We start from the raw sequence: 24,217 nt of genomic DNA, 5'->3' as shown, positions 1-24,217 counted from the left end.
TTCTTTTAATGTCTACATGTTGGTATTTAAAGGAATAGTTCACCACCAATGTCGTACCAAACCAATTTCATTTGTATTTATTTTTTGTCCTTGAAACACAAATGGAGATGAAACATATCCAAATGCTCTTTTCCATACAACGAAAGTGGATGGTGACTTTTACTGTTTTTTCCCTCTGCCATAGCTCTTGAATCTCATTTGCAGTTGCATTTTTGAAACTTTCCACATTGCGATTTATCTAATGCCATTTGGCACTAATGACTTTAAACCTGCCTTTACTGGTTTAACGCATCAATAGCATACATACATTTTGTTCTGTTACTCAATAAAAAATACAAAATATGGTATAGCTTCAAAAAACTTGGAATATTGCTCAAGCCTGTAGGATTATCCACATCAAATGAACACAACAACACATTCAAAAGATCAGAGAGTTCCCAAACTGAGCCATTAGAGAGCCATGAAAACTCATCCATGACACCTAAATTGCTGAAGGAGACTGTATTTCCCATGCCTGCTTAATCTCAAATTATGGTTTGTAATGACAGAGCAGACCAATAAATACAATCCTTCTTTGTTCCACAAACTTAAAAATGGCCAAGTAACACCTTGTGATCAACATGGAGCTAAAACAATCTGTTTCTCCTCTGCACATTCCAAGGACATTCTCTCTTGGACCCACAGAAAATACACCATATCTAGCCTTGCTAGATAATTCTGAAAATGACTCTATGACCTGAAGATATAGAAGTTCATGATTAAACATGCACTGTTTTTGAGCGGGAGTTTTTAAGAATCCTTCACAAAGGATCATAAATCAACTTTTGCAAAAGACAGCCCAGTCGACCATGTGACTCTGGAAATTCACTTCTGATTGGCTCAGGACACCTTTGGGGTGTGGCCAATTTCAGTTCATTACAGTCCTACAAGGAAGACCCTTTTCTCTCTTCTGCCTCTTCTCTTGATCTTCCTCTTCTGTCTTGCAATGCTCTATTTGGAAGTGTCATTTGCTTTTTCCAGATCCTCCATGCCATGTAGAGTCCAAGGAAAACTCCATGCCTTGTAGAGTCCAAGGTCCACTGTCATAGCCTCGTTTCAACCATATCTGTGATCATAACAGTGTCCAAAATATAGACGGAAGGAACTTTTGACAAAGAGCCAAAGAACCAAGCAACACGAGGAAATACAACGCAAGGAAACGCAATGACACGCAAGTACAAGTACACTTTAGCTCAAACTGCTGGTGTATTAGTTGAATACTTTGGGTAATAGACTTAAAGGGTAAATTGTTCTTAAGGCATCGACTAATTCCATTATAAATTTCCTTACATAATAATGTAGTATAAGGACAGTTTCATTTAATTCCTAGCTCACACATAGTGTTCAGAATCAGAAATCAGAAAAAGCTTTATTGCCAAGTACGTTTTTACGCATACAAGGAATTTGTTTTGGTGTTGTAGGCGCGTGTCACACATTCTCTAAATATAAAAAACAAGTATTCAAATATAAGCAAAATAAATATAAATATGTCCACACAGTATATATTAAAAGTAAGAATAAAAATAAAAGAGAGCAGTACAGCAGAGTAAGTACAGTGGCATGTAGAGCCAGAGGTGGAGTGTGGAGAGTGTCAGGGTGGGTACCGGGCCTTGTTGATAAGGCAAGTGGCGGATGGGAAGAAACTGTTCTTGTGGCGTGAGGTTTTTGTCCTGATGGACCTCAGCCTTCTGCCAGAGGGGAGTGTCTCATAGAGATTGTGACCGGGGTGGGAGGGATCAGCCATAATCTTTCCAGCACGCTTCAGGGTCCTGGAGGCGTACAGGTCCTGGAGCGGAGGCAGATTGCAGCCAATCACCTTCTCTGCAGACCGGATGACATGCTGCATTCTGCCCTTGTCCTTGTCAGTAGTAGCAGCGTACCAGATAGTGATGGAGGATGTAAGGATGGACTCGATGATGGCTGTTTAGAAGTGCACCATCATTGACTTTGGCAGGTTGAATTTCTTCAGCTGCCGCAGGAAGTACATTCTCTGTTGTGCTTTCATTATGAGGGAGCTGATGTTCAGCTCCCACTTGAGGTCCTGGAAGATGATAGTTCCCAAGAAGCGGAAAGACTCCACAGTGTCAATTGTGGAGTCGCAGAGGGTAATGGGGCAGGTGCAGGTGAGGCTGAGTTCTTCCTGAATCCACTGTCTTCAGAGTGTTGAGCTCAAGGTTGTTTTGATTGCACCAGATCACCAGGTGGTCAACCTCCCACCTGTAGGCGGACTCGTCACCATCAGAGATGAGTCAGATGAGGGAGGTGTCATCCGCGAACTTCAGACCTTAACCATCCAGTCAAACAGTCAAACCTTAACCTTCTGAGTTTGGCTGTAAACCAGGGTTTGCCATTGTTGTAACTCACCCTGGTGCGTGATGGAACACAGCAGTTCCTACATATAATGTTGGAGGTACACAGGCACTTTAATCTCCAACAGCCATATGAACTACTTATATGATACTTTTGTTTCATTTTTTATTTTATTTTTTTTGGAGCTTGGCATTACAAATCGCAATATATTTTTGTTTTATGAAAAACATAGATGCTCAGAGATTCTGCCTAAGATCTCATTCAGTGTTTCACAGACAAAATTAAATAATGTGGGAATGTTAGAATGACACGAGAGTGAATAAATGATGAAAAAAATCTTCATTTCAAGGTGAAACTTCTTTTTAAAGAAAAGAAAATGGTATTGTGTCAGCACACAAGGCTAACTGCAAGATCTGTTAGCAGGTCTTCTAGCTTAGCTTTTCTACTGCTAACTGCTAATCATCCATCTGCAATAAAAGGGTCAATTATTGTCCCTCACGCTGTGATGTCACAAGTGGAAAGTCAGAGAGGGAGCAAGAAACGAGAGAGCAAATCTCCAGTTTCCTTGTTTTATTAACACAAGTCCATCCCTCTAATGCAATCTCTGCTAATTAAGGTCACCATACCCACATCATAAATATCTCGCTACACCCACACACAAGGTCTGCTTGCTGTGGCTGCACTGCCATGGGCTTGGAAGGCTATCTTTTTCTCTCTTCGTCTTTTCCTTTTATTCCACTTCTCTTTCAAGGCCAAGAAAATAATACAGCTGGTAATTAGCTGCTTTTTTCCCCACCTCGAATCAGTTGAGGCTCATGGGAGGAGGCTATTCCCAAGATGTTCCATGTTGTTCACTAACTGACTATGTTTTCTTTCCTGAACAGACACCTCAGTGATTTAAACATCATGTAACTATAATTAAGTTCTTCAGACAGTAGCCATAAGAGTATTGATCGTGACCATCAACCTTTATAGTTTTGAGACTGACCCAAATGGTTGCCATGGAGTGACAGCTTTGACATTTAACTCATTTTCCACCCACAAATATTTATATTTGAACATTTTACGTAATTTTTTTTTTTTTGTAAAAGGGTCACTGTAAGTGTATGTGTGTGAAATGACACCAGGGTATAGTTCCATTAAATACAGTAATTTGGTTCTGATCTTTTATGGATCTTTTTAATCTAATTAAACTTAAAACACTTAACGAGTGCTTTACAAACAACACCAAATAAAAATGAACTCTACCTACATAATGCACAAAAAACAAAACCATACCATTTGTAATCTTTTGTCAAAATGTAATAACTCTGAAATGGCACAATCTGTGAAGTGTTTTTTTTTCCACAATCTGTGAAGTGTTTTTTTTTTTTTTTCACACAATCTGTGTAGTGTTTTCACCTTATTTAGCAGTGTAACTCTAGCAAATATTATTATTATTATTACTGTTCTTCTTATTGTTATTATTTTAATTATTTTATTTTATTTAGTGCAAATTTACAACATTATATTCTGTGATATATTACCCTAAAATTAATAAAGAAATATATTATTATTATAATTTTTTTATACATTTGCTGAGGGAGTGACTGTAAATGTTGCATCCTATCACTTGCTATTATCATCCTCCATATGTTTTTCCTCTTGTGGAAAGTCTCAGAAATGTAAATATAGTATTTTATTTATTATTATTTTTTACATTGATAAATGTGTAAAATAAATAGTAAAGTAAAATGATTAAGCAAAAATTATATTTGCTGTGGTCTCCCATTCACTGCCACATAAGTTTACCTATTAACAGTTTATTTGAAAAAGGACTATTGTGGTATTTAACACCCACTTTGAACAAATCAATTCTCCAACCTATTCATATAGAATGAACTTGCTCTAATTATTTTTGTGCAAACTGACTTTTACGTGCCACATACTATGTTTCTCTGCAGTCTCCTGCTGAAAGTACCACTAGAGGCACTACAACTCGTGTGCACTTTCACACAAATTATGACTACTATGACTGACTGTGACTTTATAAACACAAATTATTTGCTCAATTACTCACACACTGTTATGTTATGATATCAAGACACTTTTACTCTAACTCATCATTTGAAAATCGAATATACTTTTATTACAGGCTCACCCACACATTTCAAAGTGATTGGCTTGCACAGGAGCTCATCTCATTGAGTGTTTGACATTAAACTCAAAAGACCTCGGTTTGAAACCAGTCAAGCACACAAGCTGACACGTGACATAAGACGAGACTGTCATAACACAAGATGACAATGTTGCTTCAGAAAATATGCTTTTCATTTCTCATTCTCATTTTGTTTTTGGACACTATCAGTTGGTTCAGGCATTGGTTTAGAGGTAAGATTTTCTGTTTTGTGTAACTCATTTTATTTTAGTTCTCTATTGGTTGGGCTTAGGTTAAAGTTTTAGGTTAGGGAGGTATATTTTACTCATTAAAACCTCCATCTAACATTTACACCGGTTGATTACAAAACTATTTCACTCTCTATCTATACCAAGACAAAGAGCTTGTTCATGATACCATTCTGCAATTTGCAATAGATACAATGAAGTCCAGTGTATATATATACACTCACCTAAAGGATTATTAGGAACACCATACTAATACTGTGTTTGACCCCCTTTCGCCTTCAGAACTGCCTTAATTCTATGTGGCATTGATTCAACAAAGTGCTGAAAGCATTCTTTAGAAATGTTGGCCCATATTGATAGGATAGCATCTTGCAGTTGATGGAGATTTGTGGGATACACATCCAGAGCACGAAGCTCCCGTTCCACCACATCCCAAAGATGCTCTATTGGGTTGAGATCTGGTGACTGTGGGGGGCCATTTTAGTACAGTGAACTCATTGTCATGTTCAAGAAACCAATTTTAAATGATTCGAGCTTTGTGACATGGTGCATTATCCTGCTGGAAGTAGCCATCAGAGGATGGGTACATGGTGGCCATAAAGCAATGGACATGGTCAGCAACAATGCTCAGGTAGGCCGTGGCATTTAAACGATGCCCAATTGGCACTAAGGGGCCTAAAGTGTGCCAAGAAAACATCCCCCACGCCATTACACCACCACCAGCCTGCACAGTGGTAACAAGGCATGATGGATCCATGTTCTCATTCTGTTTACGCCAAATTCTGACTCTACCATCTGAATGTCTCAACAGAAATCTAGACTCATCAGACCAGGCAACATTTTTCCAGTCTTCAACTGTCCAATTTTGGTGAGCTCTTGCAAATTGTAGCCTCTTTTTCCTATTTGTAGTGGAGATGAGTGGTACCCGGTGGGGTCTTCTGCTGTTGTAGCCCATCCGCCTCAAGGTTGTGCGTGTTGTGGCTTCACAAATGCTTTGCTGCATACCCGGTTGTAGCGAGTGGTTATTTCAGGCAAAGTTGCTCTTCTATCAGCTTGAATCAGTCGGCCCATTCTCCTCTGACCTCTAGCATCAACAAGGCATTTTCAGCCCACAGGACTGCCGCATACTGGATGTTTTTCCCTTTTCACACCATTCTTTGTAAACCCTAGAAATGGTTGTGTGTGAAAATCGCAGTAACTGAGCAGATTGTGAAATACTCAGACCGGCCCGTCTGGCACCAACAACCATGCCACGCTCAAAATTGCTTAAATCACCTTTCTTTCCCATTCTGACATTCAGTTTGGAGTTCAGGAGATTGTCTTGACCAGGACCACACCCCTAAATGCATTGAAGCAACTGCCATGTGATTGGTTGATTAGATAATTGCATTAATGAGAAATTGAACAGGTGTTCCTAATAATCCTTTAGGTGAGTGTATACTTATATGTTGTTTGTTTCTCATTGAATATCCTGTTTTACTCTAAAATAGGACAATTACCTTAAAATGGGTTGCAAACAGCGTTCCATGTTGGCTTTTAAGGTGAACTGTAATTGCTGTGCCACTGGCGGAACCAAATAAAACTCCATCATCCTCAGTTGTCCACTGTTTGGACAAACAGGTAGTGCTGCCCCAAACTCATGTCACTAGTTAAGCCAGAAGTTGTCATGGTGATCAAAAAGAGCAATGTTTCACCACAGAGCCAGAGTGTTAATATTCTTCATGGAATCAACCTACGGGTGGCTTATTCAGTTTTTTTCCAACATGGAACAAAACAAAGTACTGCATATCGGAATATGAAATATTTGTATAAGGACATATTTTATTTTACAGGTTACTGAGTGATAGTGCATGGAACAAAAACAGTTTACAACACTACACTGCCTTCTTTGTTGACAGTAGCCTCATATGTGCGTGGGTTGGTGTGTTTTTGCTTGTGTGTGTGTTTGTCTGTGTGACAGAGAGCGTGAGAGAGAAAGAGAATTTAAGAGTTTCAACAGGTTCAGTTTAATAACCTACATCTCAGCTGTGCTACAATTTTGCAAACAATGTAATAACCTTTTAAATTGGCAGCTCTTTTATAATGTAAAACATTTCAGAAATGTCAAAAAAAAAAAAAAAAAAAGACAAGAGAATGTGTGAGTGAAAGCAAGCAGAAGTTAGCACAGTCAGAGTAAGAGAGACACAGTCAGACAGAGGCAGGGCAGACATTGCATCAGAGTAGAGCTGTGGTGGATGACCTCTGTTTCATCAGGCTCCTTGACCCTGGCAGAATACAGTGACTATTGATCGGCTGCAGGAACACACACACAAGCCAGTTCTCTATTTCGAGATCATACCAGTGAGGGAACATTTTCTTTGATGAAGTCAGGGAGCTTCACTCCCCTCATGTCCCCTGTGTGTTTTTGTGTGTGTGTGTGTGTTTGTATTTGGCTGTGGTTTGGGTACAAATTTGTCCCCAGAAGTAAGCTGAATCTGACAAATCCTCCTTTGGGGACATTTGGGGACATTCTTATTTAGGGGGGAAAACTTTTCTTTTAGGGGTAGGTTTAGTATCAGTCAGTAGATAAATATACATTTTTAAATGTATTTTGTTTATTTATTATTATTATTATTTTATAACAAATTTCCTTTTATTGCAAAAAGTATCACAGTACATGCTTCAGGTGATTAGTGTTGATTAAGTGATTTAGGTTAATGATTTGATTTAGTCTGTAATTACAATTTAAATGTACAATACATATAATATAGTAATAAGGACACTTGACTTAGCACTACTAATTATACTAATAATCCTTTAGGTGAGTGTATAAGGTGTCACAAAATGAAAGACACAGGAAGTGACTTAATAGTCTTCCCATAGTGCTCTACGCATACTGGCCACTAGAGGCCTAAAGTTGTATGACACCGACATCAACTTTCAAACAAAACAAAAGTGAAGCAATATACAAAATAAATTACTATATGTACCCAATCAGAGAAAACATTTAATAAAAACCAACACTATTGTACATCACCATGCTATGCCATTTACATACACAGAACATGATCAAGGAAAACAGACATCAGATTTAGGATGACTCTATCTCCATCCATGATTTCCATGTAATGTTAATGGACATTAATATTGCCTGCTTCCACCTCGAAAATCAGATGTGGAGATGTGAATTTTTGTTTCCACATTGTTGTTTTACAACTTCCTATCCCTGATCTGGAGCACCTGTGGAATTGTTTGAGTACCAGATGCCCTCGTGGACATTTCTTTCTTCTTCAATAAAGAATACATATTTTTAATTGTTGCGGGAAAGTGGATAGATGATATATTTTAACATTCTAAATACTGTACATCATATTTTGTTGTTTTTGATTTTTTATTAAAACCAGAAGCCCTCGAGTGTGATATCAAATCCTGTCCATTGCAGTGTCTGAAATTATTTTGCATGCTGAAAGCCTAGTGTGACCGCAGCTTAACCCTAAGTATTACATTTTAGTATGTAATTTGTGCTACGGACATGAATGACACATTATTTATGCGAGATCAGATTAGTGATATTGGCTTGGCGGACTGTAGATTGGCATAAAAAATAAATAAAACAAAACCAAAAAACCTTTGACTTAGATTGAAGAAGGGACACGAGCCATATTGGAGGGGTGAATATTCAATTCCTTTTTACTCTTACAAGTTATATCTCATCTTTTATCATCCTCATTTATTCTTATTATATTAATCAATGTTCAGTTTTCCTTTTACAAAAAGGTGCATGTAACATGTATGTCATCTGAGGGTCTGACCCATTCCAGGAATGCAGTAACAGGGATTATTCATTCATCCCGGCTCCTGGAGAATATACATTTATCTTGTACTGCATTTATTCACAAAAATTTAGATATGTTATAATTATTACATAATTAAATAAAACATGATACAGACAAAATTCCTTTTTCAGGTATTTGCTGACATCTAGTGGAAACAGCCAAAACTGTCTGCTTGCTGCTAGGGTTTACAGGGCTTGAGTTATACACTTTCAAAAATGAATTTATATAAAAAAAATCAAAAAGCGCCTCTTTTTTTAGGAGGGTTATTACTGTTCAGACAACATATATTAAATTTTTTTTAAATTTTTAGCAGTGTTTTATGCAACTTCAAAGGGTTTCCTGTAAAATGACACCAAAACTGTGTATTTAGGCCAAAGTATGTGGGAATGGCCAAATCCAGGCGGAAATCCCCAAAAATGGCAAGGATCTTAAGAGGTTAATCAGCTATTATATAACAATTTGATTCTATTTTAATTCAGTCATATTAATGGAATGAGAGTGAGATTATAGTTATGATCTTATTATTATCCTTGTTTTTATATGGTTCGTAAAAGCAACCATTGCATACAACATATCATTGAACTTTAACATCAACTTTCTTTATGATTTTATTGTCATATTAGGTGACTGTGTGCCATATTAGGCCTTGTGTGCTCTTTGTCATTCTCCGTGCTCTTTCCTAATTTTCTGCAGAAGGTGAGGCCCTGCATTCCACCAATGTTAGGGACAAGGCCTCCAGTCCTAGGAAGGAGATAACACCTACCAATTGCAATGTCTAAATCATTTAGTGTTTGGATTGTTTATGATGCCCTCTAACACTTGACTTTGCCATAGTCAAAAACCTCAAAGAATGTTAATTGCTCTCTTTGTTACCTTCTTGATATAGTGAAAGAGGAGTAGTCATAGCTGATAGTTAACACATGACATCTGCACATAAGTTCTGTAAAACCAATGATGGGAACTTGATTAATGTTATGGATAACTAATAATTGTTTGTACGAATATTGAAACTTTGTAAAGTGCTAAAAAGTGATCTATCAGAATCTTAGAAAGTGTTGTACTGTGACACCTCTTATTCAATTAACATGTGATTACAATTGCTTATGAATGTTTTTTTTTCTTTTTCTCCTTCTGTCTTTCTGAACTACTGGATCCCATTGACATGTGATGCTTATTGGAAATGCAAATAACAATCAGTAAACTCTCTCAATTGATTGCAAACCTGACTCTGCAACCTGATTATCATAGAGGCTTGGCAGTGGGCTCTTTTGACTTGGACAAGTAAGCAAACCCTTAGAAACCACTCAGAACACCCTAGCAAGTGCATAGAAACACAATAAAGCCACACAAAACAATGACACTGCAAAACCCTCATCACGTCACAATTTCTTCAGTAAGTGTAAAAATCTATGTAATGTAAAGGTAAAAAATGATTTACAATTTACACATTAATTTAAACAATTGAAATCTATGTTATGTCCCCACTTAGACAGCTATGTGGTAGCATATACATGTACCATACTTGTGTGTGAAAGATCACTACAGCAAAGAAGAAAGTGCATGTGAGAGCATGCCAGACTTATCTATTTAACAGAAAATTGACTGCAGTCTATTGCTTCAGAAAAGTTCTCCATTCAGTATAAAATATTCTTGCCCTTTCACATTTTTGACATATCAACCTTTAACCATCATTCAGATAAGCATCTTTTTTTCCTTTCCATCTTTTTACAGTACCTCAGTTACAATATGTCTTTTCCATAATGAGAATGAACAGCATCTTTGAAGTTGTGGCACTAGAGATAAAAAAAAAATATGCTCAAGCTATTCCCTGGTGTCAATCCCGAATCAATGTTATCAAATACAAATTTGTCATTACAGAACTGAGGTCCACTGCATCATATTCTGCCTTTAAATTGCCTTGACTTGGTGGATGACTTCCTAAAGGCCATCTCATGCTCTGACTGATAGTGGCCTGTGGTGCACTAGATAAGCATCATCTGCTTTGGCTGAATGAGAAGAGGGAGCTGGGTAAGATGGGGGTGCTATACATAACTCACCTCCACCAGCTTGTTGGCGTGCTCGCGGAACACCTGAGCATACTCCTTCACCTCTTTCTCGTTACCACTCTTTGCCGCCTCTATCAGCACAAGAAGGGGCACGTTGGTCTCCAGGAAAGAGTCAGATATGTGGTCCATCACAGCCTTCCTTAACTGGAGAAAAGAGAGAGAGAGAGAGAGAGAGAGAGCTGAGATCAGCTGCTGTATCGCAAACCTATCCAGCACTTGAACTTGTACATCATACTATAAGACATTTTAAAGCGGTTAGCTTCAGGTTGGACATATTTGCTCCAGAGAGATTATGTGCTAAATTAAGTCAATTGGACCGTTCATACAGCTGAAGAAAAGTGTTTTTATAGGCGCATTAACTCCCATAAACTTTTACATAAATGTTGAATATAGTTGAGATGCTGGTAACTCTTTACAGTAATACACTTTTTGTAAATATGCATGCATTAGCTATCATGGACTAACAATGAATTATATTTTATTTATTTATTTATTTTGCTGCTCTTAATTTTGGTTAATGCTAATTTATTAAAATACACTTGCTTAGTGTTTGTTCATGGTAGTTCATAATGCATTTATAATTGTTCACGTACATACATTTTTAAGTAATAAATTGTATATGTAGAAATAACATTAACAAAGATTAATGGTCAAATTGTTAGTTCATTTTAAATATTGCGTTAACTAATGTTTCCAAATAAAACCTTATTAAAAAGTGTTACAGATATGTTTATCCTGTCCCAATATTGGTCTGATAGGTCCATTGTTTTAAAGATTTAGATTGGTTTTATAGATTTTTTTACTTGACACGGCATCTTAAAAATGTGGCACTTTAAGTGGAAATACAGTGAGTTATGGCGCCATGGGCAAAAAATCCATCTGGCGAGTGTGTAAAAAGTAGGGGTGTAACGGTTCTCGGTAAAAAAAATAACCGTAAGGTTTGCTACACACACTTCGGTAAGCATTGGCACCACGGTTCACCTCAAGTTTAATGATGCGTCAAATATACAGGCAAAGTTACAACCTCCGCTAATGCACCTCTATGGCTCTGTGGATAAACAATCTCCATCTGTGTTTCCTGTGGGTCAACTTGATGACATCACAGTTCTGCACACGTTGTGTGTAGTGGAAAATAGCAAGTGGAGAACATTATTTGCTGAGAGAGAAGAACCATGCGTTTCTCCTTTCTGGAAAAAAAAATACTTTGCAGTCATTTATAACAGCGATGGTAAAAAAAAAGTTTATAAAACAGGCACTGTTTGCTGACATCGCTCAACGTGTCTGACGTATACTGACAATTTATGTAAAAAATGCGAGCAAGGGTTTAAAACATGCACGTGAGTTCTTCATGTTTCCTTGCATGTCTGTAATCTATCGAGCATGTGAGCGTCAATAATGCGCTTTGATTATCGATATCACCCGGAGAAAGAAAGAGCAGCAGCTGAGCCGAAACTGCACACACTCCCTTCCTTTTTTAAGCAGGCACTCAGTGCTAATTCAGACAGACATGAAACAATAACTAAAGCACTTGGGGTGTACTTTTCCATATGTGGAATTTCCACGTATGATTAAAATGCATGAGCCACATTATCACAACATCCCTTGTATCCTTTTTAATAGCAAGGCTATTCATTTTATAGTGATGTACAGATTTTGAATGTTAAAATGCACTTTATGTTGATGCATGTAGCATTAAAGTCCAGGTATTAATTTTAAATGTTGATTCAGTAATTAGATAAAACATTATTGATTTTTTTAGTTAAGGACCCTGATGAAAATTAACGATGGTTTACTATAATAATATTGTAGTAACCATGAACCAGAAGTAACCATCTGAGCAGGAATCATGTTTTTGATACAATTATCCAGGGTTTTATAATAGTAATCCTGCAGTTTTCATATAGTAATCATGATCTCACTATATATTGTACCATGACAGTAACCATGTTGATTTTGTGGTTACTATGGTTTTACAACAAATACCATGATTAAACTATGTACTGTTGTAAAACCATGATTTCTGTTAAGGGCAAGCCTGTTGAAGTGTTTACCAAATAGATTATTCTTTGGATTTTTAAGTTATATATTTTTTTCTGAACATAGCAAATACTGATCCGTACCAAAACCATGACCCAAACACTGTGATACAAACCAAACCATGAGAAAAAAAGGAAAAAAAAAAGCAAATAGAGGAACATGGCCTTTGGGAACGCCCCCATGATTTGATGTCACCCATAACATGAGCAAACGAAATGGGCAACAGGTATTGTGGCACAACAAGAGGGCACAAATGCAACTCCTTTAGAACATATAAAGACAATATTTAGAAAGCTAGCAAAAAAAACCTCCAAGTTAAGTGCTTTACTTGTAATAAAAAAGAAAAAGAAAAGAAAAATGTCTCCTGAAAAACAGAATGATTAAATATTGACAAGCTATTAGTGATTTATGTTTCATAGCTGACTTCAGTTGATCAGAAACCTGCTGTCTGCATTATTCACAACTGTATGCACAATTGTTCACTCTAAAATATTGCAGTGTAGCATATATCTCGTGGGGCAGTAGGTTGAATCCTGCTACACCTGTCCTCTAATGGATGATGGGGGACACTCCTAACAAGCAATAATTATCATTCAGTCAGACATACACATATCTTAACCATTTTAAAATAATAATAATAACTATAATATAAACTAAAAACACTTGTCTGCATGTAAATATGCTTATTCCATGCCCAGATGAATCTGATTGGTCAAGGGGAAAAAAACATTTTTCATAATGAGTGTAAAAACATTATGTACTATAGAACTAAATGACTGTTTGTTGTACAAGAAACCTTTAGGGACATTATAAGAGGACTTGAGGGTGAAAAAACTGTGGAATATGGCCCATACAAGTGCCGATAGAATCTAGTTTTAGGGGCAAACTGTAGAGTGTGGAGTAGGCCATGGAAACATTAGGACATCATCTTTTCAATCAATGTGCAGCACTCCATAGAGCAGTTCTTGACCACCTGAGCATGAAATTCAGGAAAAAAGAGCACACACTGTAGGTAATGATCCTTCTCCCCATGTGCCCATGAATTAATTGAAATGTTTTAATGAACCCTGCCGCTCCGTCTCTAATTACCTCTGGCAAAGGATGTGTGCCTGTCTTCCTAATGGTCTGGGTGCCACCCCAGGGAAAATGGACAGGATAAAAAGTGTGTATGGGGGGTGCAAAAGAAACAGTATATATAATTTTTAAATGCTTAAACTAACTGAAGATACTGTACAGCCCTAAAAATTGAGATAGGATGAGTACATGAGCCATGTCATGTTTGAAACAGGAACTACATATTAATGAAGACCAGTATTGTGCTACTATTTTAATACATTAATATTCTTAAATTGGGATTGGGTCTGACGGCATTTCAGTTCCCCTACCCCTGCTTAAAATAGATTTTTCAGTTCTCACAGAGCTTGAAATGGGTCGAAATTTCTATTTATTTTATTTATTTATTTTACTAGGAATATTTAAACCATAATTATTTTCCTTTGACAGAGACCACGACATTATGGGGTCAGTTCCGCTTGAGTCTTATCATCATTATTACACCAGCAAGATGAATTCCTGTTTACTGTAAAAATTCCATTTTAGGTTGCAGATTTGTACTTGGAGTTAGTGAATTTATTTCACATGCCACACGTTAATAATGGCTTAAACAAAAGGCACATCCCAGCAAGTTTAAGTGGTACTGATGAATAATTATACAGAAGTTCCAAATACAATCAATTTAAGGATATTTTATTTGATTGTTTCTTGTCTTAAAAGCTTAATTGTGCTTTCAAAAATAATAAACCGTGAATGTAATTGTAATGATTTGTAATGAACATCTCCACAAACGTTGTACAGATTTATAGAGGGTGTTTAAGCCAATAAGTTTAATTAATGTCAACTAGAAAAACATTTTTTTACAACATTTGCCAACGTTTAAAATAAAAAAATATTATTCCCTTGCTAAAAAAGCCTGTTAAATGTTCTAACAACACATTTTTTGAACTGTTTTAAAGCATGTTAAGGCTACTGTTGGCAAGAGTACAAGTAGTGCACAGTGAAGCCCCTGATGTCTAATGTCTTTTTCAAAGATAGAATTGAAGTTATAGCCATGTAATCTCAGAACAAAATTGGAAAAAAAGCTTGACAAATGGAGTGCGTGGTGGACTCCTCACAAACAACAAAAACAGCTAGCCAAAAATTAGGAACACTGAGGTTGGATTGCTTTGTCATAAATTGCTCTGAGAGACAATCTCGAAATCTTGTGATCATAACCATAATTTTCTCCTTCCTGTTTTTCACTCTTTCTAACTCCCTGATTACTTCTCTTTGTTCTGTTCATCCATATGGCACAGACGTACCTGTTAAATGCAGCATAGCAAACTCAAGTCAAATTCAGATGGAAACAAAGACAAAATAGGAAGAAAACATGCACTTAGCAAAGCTTGGAAGATAAGCCTTTTATTGTCGCAAATGAGGGAGATCTTAAGAGATGAGGTTCGCTTTTATTTGCTGATTTAACTCATAATCAGGAAACTGTATTTCTTAGGATTAAGCACCTGCTCCGACATGAAAACAGATTCCATAGAGATTGAAAGTCAAATCAGCAATGTAGTTTGATGATCTTCTGTTATTTATTTGGTTCAGAACAAAGCCGACAGATGTTTTACTTCTTAATCTGAGAAAACAAGAGCCCCTCATTATTCTGTTCCATTTCTGTTCCTATTCTGCTACATAAAATTATTTCCAAGACGAAAAAGTAAGAAAGTGAATGGTGACTGAAGCATTTTGCCTAACATGTCCTTTTGTATTCCACAGAAGAAAGAAAGTCATATGGGTTTAGAAAACTTGAAAGTAAATGCTGACAATTTTCATTTTGGGGTATATTATCCCTTTAATAATCATGGAAAATAATTCAAAATGGTGATATCCAATTTTCAAAATTAAATGATGATTGGCTCAAACTTTGTCTCCCAAAGAGATAAAGAGATCGTTTCATTAGGATTCACTGCAGATAGCAGCAGAGCCTTTGGGTTAGGAGCTCATAGATTTGTATTAAAATGTCAAGGGCAATCACAGGCTACACAAGCTTGTGTACCTGCTAAGCAGAGAAAGCAGCCAATACAAATCAAAATGAAGTAACAACACTATTATTTGGTATTAAAGATGACATATTGAAAGGAAAGGTGAAGGAAGAGAAAGAGGCTGCCTGTTTGATCTTACTGTCATGTCTAAATAAGTTCCATTGCAAAGGCCCCTCCCTTTCACCAATTACTGGGGAAGTCTTAGGGCAGAGATAGAAAAAAGGTAGAGAAATTATTTCCTTGCTCAGGAGAAATGCATTTAGGTTAATGCTTCTGGATTGATTTAAATGTTTTTGCTCTTGGCCAAACCAAAAGAACATCCCTGCGGTTGTGATGAATAATTATACAGAAGTTCCATTTACAATGAATTCAATTATCTTAAATGCGATTGTACTTTTTATAAAAATAAATTGTCTTCGAGGTGTGCCCATGTGTTTGTCTGGTGATATTTCTCCTGTTCGCGCACATCTCTGAAATTCTTGACTTAGGACTGGTCGAACAGCTTTGATGATTGGTTAAATTAATGGTGGGTGTAGTTTGGACTTTACTTTTTTTATTTATAATCACACGTGCCAGCTGAGTTGTTGTTACCTAGGTTCCTGTCATTAAAAGGGATAACTTTGAAGCCTGTCTCTTAGAGGTTGTGCAGAAGTATTATTTTTTTACATGATTTGCAATGCAAACTCTACAAAGACAGCACGGACCACATCAAATGAGTAGAGAGAGATTTGAGGTTTTAAAATTGGAAAGGGGCCGTGACAAGTTTAGTAAAGCATAGAAGTGACACGTCTCTATAAGCGGTGGTCCACTGAGAGAAAAAAATTGCATAATTTGCTTTAGTTGTGACTGGAACAGTACGCTAAACCAGATAATGTTTAGCAGAGATGGGCCACATCTTTTAAAATGAATGGGAAAAATTGGAATGCTCAAACAAGGAGCAAGCGCCCAATGGTCCAACAGATGTAGAAAGGAAGTCTCAACTTACAGGTGAAAAAGCCAATCGCCTTTTAGATACAGATACCACCTGCCAATCATTTTGAGAATGTGCATGCGCATTAGCCATACAAAATGGTTTTTTTATTTTAGCTTAATATGAGGTAAAGAAGCACAATTTATGACTAAGTGACTCATTTCCACTATCGTCAAATTTTATTGCTGATTTGTATTTTGTTCATTAATTACAATCTTGACCAACCGTTTTCTTTCCCCATTCAGGTAGATGGGAGCTGCACTGTCATGAATGGAAATAGACTCCCACGAGCATTCCAAAGATGGGCGACAGTGGATTGGCTTGTTAGAAAGACTTTGACATCACCGTAAACTAACTCATTTTAAAACTACTTAAATGACTTTAAAATGTGTATATAAATGCTGGCTTTTTTTGCCTAGGGTCGTCAAGGAGAGTTTGACTTTACAGTAAAGACTGAACTTCTGCAGTGTCACACATTTTTATTTTAATTACTTTATTGCTGTTTGACCCGGAACCTTAACTTACTGCCAAGCTAGCTAGGCAGATAACTTATTTAATTTTTCACAAATTTATAGAGATTGTTGGTTTTTGCATATTGGAGACATATTTTTGGGAAGTCCAAAAACATTTGCAGTTTTAATGACTTTAGATTATAATAAGATTACTCTACAAATGACCCTCTCTTTACACTAATTAACATTACTCATTATTTGTAAGTTTCATAAATTCATGAGCAAAACCATATACATTTTTCCAGATGGACAATCCAAGGATAGACAACAAATTGTCCTTTCAGTTTTTCAGTTATTTAAAGGTTGTGTAAATTCTGCACCATTAGCAGCACCAGACAAAATTGTGAAAATTACTTATTGTTTCCAAACAGCTTTCCAAAACCTTGTTTGGCCTGATTGGACATATGACATTTAATGTCAAGGTTATGGAAAGCATTTACCATTTAAATGTCGACACACTATTATGTGGTTACATTTTCTTCATTTTAGCATTGTATTCCCTGTAAGTGACCCATCCCAAATTTACAACTCATTTTGGTGTTGCAACTCAACAATTGAGACCACTGCCTTACATAACAAAGAGGTACAATATCGGATATTGAATAACATAACACTTGAGTAAAACACGTCTAAGAATGGATGTGAAGGAAGAAGGGTTTCACAGTATACCGGTATTAATGACATTTTGCGATACAAAACATTTTTTTAAACAGTACGATAACATCTTGTTAATTTCAGTACCATATTAAAGTATGCTGCCATTAGCAAAATGTAATGTAAGAGTTTTGATATTAAATTAAAGACCATTTGGTAAAAAATAATAATAAAAAAAAGCCTCTATATGGTCAAGTTTGATCATTAAACAGCAGAAGGATGCCATTTAATGAAATAATATACAGCCACATGCAATGCATGCCACAGTATGAACAAGAGGCACCTCTTTGCCCTGTCATCTCCTTCACACACACACACACACACACACACACACACACACACACACACACACACACACACACACACACTACGAATGCTTGATTTTCATGCAGTGTGTTCAGTAGTATCCATCTGCAGAGCCACAGATCAGTGTGTTGAGTGTATTAATGGCTGTGAACTCTCAAATGAACTCTTTCTCCATTGCTGCTCAGAGATTTCAGCTCGGGAGTCATGGGAAGCCTTCACAAACAGGAAGAAATGCAAAGATCTTTCAAAATAAAAGTCCCTCTGAAATGAGATATTTATTATTTATTATTTATAAATGGATGCATGAAGATGAACACATTACGACAGAAAAATAATACTACTTTATAGAAGTGTAATATTCAAAGCAGTCGCAATAATACTTATAGTAACAGTATAATATAATATTAAATCAGGATTTGTACAGATGCTTCCAAGTTAAATTCAACGACATTCAAGGACTTTTCAAGCATATTTGTATTTGTTTCAATCTTGTGACACAAGAAGTCATTAAAACTAATTATTTGTTAATTTTAAATACAAATATGTTATTCATTCAATTTATTTTATAAACAAGTACAACATATCTCAGTGTGCATTTTTAACTACATATTCTCATTAACAATTCTTAGTTCATTCATGAAGAAATTGATGTGAAATTGTAGTGTGCTCCCTTAAAAGGTGCTTCACTTTCCAACAAAATTTAATAACTGGGTCCATAAGCAATAGTCCATATGATTCATGTTATATGATCAATGTTTTCTGTTTCTCACCCACATCTATCATATCACATCAGAAGATATTGATTTAATTACTGGAGTCTTATGGATTACTTTTATGCTGCCTTTATCACTTCAGAAGATATGGATTTAACTACTGGAGTCTTATGGATTACTTTTATGCTGCCTTTATGTGCTTTTTGGAGCATAAACATTTTGGCCTTCAAAGCTAAAATAGTATTAATTTCTGTTCTGTGTTCATGAGGGTGAGTTAATGTTAAAGTAATTTGAGTACATTTTTGGTTAAACTACACCTTTAAATTGATAGCACAGCCATAATTTAATATTCTGTCATAATTTCCCTACCCTCGTGTAGTTCCAATCCAGTATGACACTTTGTGTTATGTGGAACACAAAATATGTTAGACAGAATGTCAGAGACTGACAGTCTCGGTCACCATTCACTTTCAAAATATGGAGGAAAAAAAATTCACTGAAAGTAATTAGTGGCTCAGGAAAAAATGATGTCTAATATCTACTTTTGTGTTACATGGAAGAAAGAAAGTCATACAGGTTTGGAACAACATGATCGTAAATGATTACAGAATTTCCATGAATACTAATAATAATTCCGTAATAAATTTTAAATGTGTATTATGTAATGGGATGTAGTTAAGGTCTATTATGCCATTTGTGAAAGTAACAAGTTACTCACTGCTTGAGTACTCTTTTAATTGGATACTTTCTTACTCTAGTCATTATTTATGTTAGTACTTCTACTTGAGTAATAATTTTTTTTAAATAATTGTACTTTTACTTGAGTACAGTTTTTGGCTACTCTACCCACCTCTGTCCGCCACCCAGATTGAGACGTGTTACTATGCCACCACAAGGACATAGAGAGCATTGGGAATTGGGCATTCCAAATTGAGGGAAAAGGGTGAGGAAAAATGGAATCTATCTTCACAAGGTACTTTGCTGTTGTTCTGGGATTAATCTGCACTTTTCACAACAAACTACAATCATCTCTAGGAGATAGAATGTGCCTCCTTCCTGAGTGGTATGATGGCTGTGTGGTCCCATGGTGTTTATACTTGCATACTTTTGTTTATACAGATGAATGTGATACCTTCAGGCATTTGGAAATAACTTCCAAGAATGAACAAGACTTCTGGAGGTCCACAATTATTTTTCTGAGGTCTTGGATGATTTCTTTTGATTGTCCTTTTATGCCAAGCAAAGATGCACTGAGTTTGAAGGTCAGTCTTAAAATACATCCACAGGTACACCTCTAATTGACTCCAATTAACCTATCAGACGCTAATTTGTTAATACAAAATATTCTATAACTGTGTTGCTTTAGTTCATTATAATGAAGTAAACTAAACAACCTGCAAAAATCCTTTTTTTAATTTTTTTTGTGCATTGCAGCAGTGTGAAATTGGCAATTTCTTTAGATAGAAATAAGGAAGCAGAGAAGAGGACAGGCTGTGGGAAGGTGTTTCCAGACTTTTGATGAGAGCAGTAAAAGAGCTGGTGTGAGCATGTGTGTGCATAAGTTTATCAGTGGCTGCTGTTATCATACTCTACTAGGACAGACTGAGGTGCCACCGTCCCCTGATCAGTGAGGCCCACTGAGGACTTTATCAGCGAGTAAGAGCAGTGCACTTCCATCTTGAGTCCTACTGACTACAATATTGCATTGCCCACTCACTTAAGTCTCGACTGAGCTGCAATGCAGAGCTTTATCATAAAGAAAACCATAAAGAAATTACCCAACACTTAGCCCAATGGTGGGTTGATATAGCACCGACCCATTGTTGGGTTATTTTAACCCAATACATTGGGTTGCAAGTTGTAGAAAGTTATAAAATTGTTTGGTTTTATTTAAAAAAACAAATGTTAAATGTTAAAAATGTTGCTTTAACCATCCTAGTATTATTGGTACTATTATTATTGTTGACATTATTATTATTATTATTATTATTATTGTAATTATTATTATTGCGGTGTAAATAAATTATAATCAAGTTACAAATCTTGAAAATGCTTAATTTCCATTAAGTAAAAAGTTGCAAACATTTTAATTAATTAAGTAAATGGTTGCAATTGTGTTATCAATTTACTTCCTTTTTATCATTAAGTTACTTACAATCATGTTTCAATTTACAAGAACTACCACAAATAAATAAGTAATAAATAAGTAGACAATCGTGTAACGTTGCTGGTAAGGACGAAGACGATGGAGTGACGAACCCAAGTGCAGTTTATTAAACAAAAGTGAGATCCAAAAACCCTTATTAGAAACATGAAACATAAACATGAACATGACTAAACTAGACTTGACACAAACAGAACATGACTTGACTAAATCTTGACTTGGCTTGACTTGACTTAAACAAAACAAAACTACAACAAAGTTAACAATAACTCCACAGAGGACAATGGCAAACTTGAGGGCTAAAATACATTGACATGGGTAACAATTTAACAAGACCACCAATGAAAATACAAGACTGAAATCAATATAACAAGACAATGAAACATGAACCAATAACAAGACAAGACTAATAAACAAAGGAACCAATGAGAAAACATGAAACATGGACTGAAGCTTGGCGGTGACATGGAGCTTTTTTTTTAAATTAATGTTTCCACTTCTGAAGTGTTTCCCTCACATATGAATCCATCACATCCTATTTAAAAAATATAGTTAATATAAAGTGCATAAACAACTTGTAATTTCAATTTCCACCAATGGGCGTCATTAATGAGGTGATCACAAAATGAGCCAGGCACCTTCCTGCAATGGTAAAAGAACACCATCAAAATGTTGCTGCTTTTTGGCATTAAAAAGTCACAATAAAATTGATAAATGTCACAACGTGAACAAAGTCATAACCGTCATGAATTCAGGGGCGCAGATCTATCTGAAAAGTGGCTTCTGATTAGGCTATCGCCCAATGTCATGTAGATGCTGGCTATTGTGTAATACAGGGGTCGGCAACGTAAATATAGGGGTAATCATTGGCATGCTAGCAACGGTGAGAGAGGAGTAGACTCTATTTATATAAATTCCGTCCTGCATTCCAATCTACATCTTGATGTAAATCCTTCCTCATGATTATGCAGCATGTTTTCATCAATTGAAAGGGAAGCTAAACACTATTAAATTGTGATGAAGCCATTCACACATCACAAGACAGCAGCACTTCTCTTTCGATTAATTGTGCGAGTAAATGCGTCCACTTTGCTTCGGTCAGACTGCGCGGATGACAGCCTACATTCTGTGTTTCATTTGTTTCTTTTTGCTTTCAGAACAACATGTCATGTAATAAGAAAAACACCCCTATTAATCCTTCATCGGCACAGCCATTGACTAGGAAAATAAAAAATGGCACTCCATGTCAAAAAGGTTACCGATCCCTAGTGTAATATCTTGTTGAGTCCAATTTGTGTATTATATAATTTAGAGCCTTGCAGATATAACCTTCTAGATACAATTTTCATATTTCCACTTTGAAGTATTTTAATGTTACACTATAAAATGACAATATACTTTTCTTTCAGTTAATGAAAAACTGCCGTATCTGCAACATCGGATAATGAGTCTTAAAGCCGAGGCGTCTTACAATTTCTTCGCACGTCTGCCAAATATATTAAATATTATGTATGATTTCCAAAAAAAAAGTGTCGGGACGAACACAGAAAGTGAGGGGGAGCATCCCAATTAATAGTTTCTACGCCACAGTTTAAAATAGGCTGGCTTTATAGCAAGTGTTATGTTGGTAGCCAAGTGAGCAGCAATGCAGCAGTCCCAAAATTAAGGGGAAATGAATCAATTATTTAATTAATCAGCTATTATTGTATATTGATAAAGAAAACGAAAAGCGTTCATATAACGTGATATTATTAACTTACCTCTGTATCTTCTGTTGGCAGTGGCACTGGTCGACCGTTGCAATTTAAAATGTCCTTGCATGACCAGTTTTAACCCAACTCGGTGAGTTATTATAGAAACAACCCAATACACGTTAGGAATAACCCAACAGAATGACCCAATATGTTTAACCCAGCTATTGGGTAAAATAAATAACCCATATATATATACACTCACCTAAAGGATTATTAGGAACACCTGTTCAATTTCTCATTAATGCAATTATCTAATCAACCAATTACCTGGCAGTTGCTTCAATGCATTTAGGGGTGTGGTCCTGGTCAAGACAATCTCCTGAACTCCAAACTGGATGTCAGAATGGGAAAGAAAGGTGATTTAAGCAATTTTGAGCGTGGCATGGTTGTTGGTGCCAGACGGGCCGGTCTGAGTATTTCACAATCTGCTCCGTTACTGGGATTTTCACGCACAACCATTTCTAGGGTTTACAAAGAATGGTGTGAAAAGGGAAAAACATCCAGTATGCGGCAGTCCTGTGGGCGAAAATGCCTTGTTGATGCTAGAGGTCAGAGGAGAATGGACCGACTGATTCAAGCTGATAGAAGAGCAACTTTGCCTGAAATAACCACTCGTTACAACCGAGGTATGCAGCAAGGCATTTGTGAAGCCACAACACGCACAACCTTGAGGCGGATGGGCTACAACAGCAGAAGACCCCACCGGGTACCACTCATCTCCACTAGGAAAAAGAGGCTACAAATTGCAAGAGCTCACCAAAATTGGACAGTTGAAGACTGGAAAAATGTTGCCTGGTCTGATAAGTCTCGATTTCTGTTGAGACATTCAGATGGTAGAGTCAGAATTTGGCGTAAACAGAATGAGAACATGGATCCATCATGCCTTGTTACCACTGTGCAGGCTGGTGGTGGTGGTGTAATGGCGTGGGGGATGTTTTCTTGGCACACTTTAGGCCCCTTAGTGCCAATTGGGCATCGTTTAAATGCCACGCCCTACCTGAGCATTGTTTCTGACCATATGGCCACCATGTACCCATCCTCTGATGGCTACTTCCAGCAGGATAATGCACCATGTCACAAAGCTCGAATCATTTCAAATTGGTTTCTTGAACATGACAATGAGTTCACTGTACTAAAATGGCCCCCACAGTCACCAGATCTCAACCCAATTGAGCATCTTTGGGATGTGGTGGAACGGGAGCTTCGTGCCCTGGATGTGCATCCCACAAATCTCCATCTACTGCAAGATGCTATCCTATCAATATGGGCCAACATTTCTAAAGAATGCTTTCAGCACCTTGTTGAATCAATGCCACGTAGAATTAAGGCAGTTCTGAAGGTGAAAGGGGGTCAAACACAGTATTAGTATGGTGTTCCTAATAATCCTTTAGGTGAGTGTATATATGCACAGA

The 24,217-nt window shown here is 36.6% G+C and overlaps 1 protein-coding gene across 1 annotated transcript in view; it reads right to left on the bottom strand.

Annotated features, from left to right (window-relative positions):
* The window catches only part of ctnna2 (catenin (cadherin-associated protein), alpha 2), a 717,220-nt gene that overhangs the window by 112,767 nt on the left and 580,236 nt on the right, over nucleotides 1-24,217 (bottom strand). The window contains exon 9 of the mRNA XM_052137026.1: nucleotides 10,607-10,759. Coding sequence (XP_051992986.1) covers nucleotides 10,607-10,759 — 153 coding nt within the window. The remainder of the gene's footprint in view (nucleotides 1-10,606; nucleotides 10,760-24,217) is intronic.

This window comes from Xyrauchen texanus, chromosome 11 (assembly GCF_025860055.1).
Source record: "Xyrauchen texanus isolate HMW12.3.18 chromosome 11, RBS_HiC_50CHRs, whole genome shotgun sequence".
NCBI lineage: Eukaryota > Metazoa > Chordata > Actinopteri > Cypriniformes > Catostomidae > Xyrauchen > Xyrauchen texanus.
The sequence above is the reverse complement of the archived record's forward strand: the minus strand, read 5'-3'. Positions and strand labels throughout refer to the sequence as shown.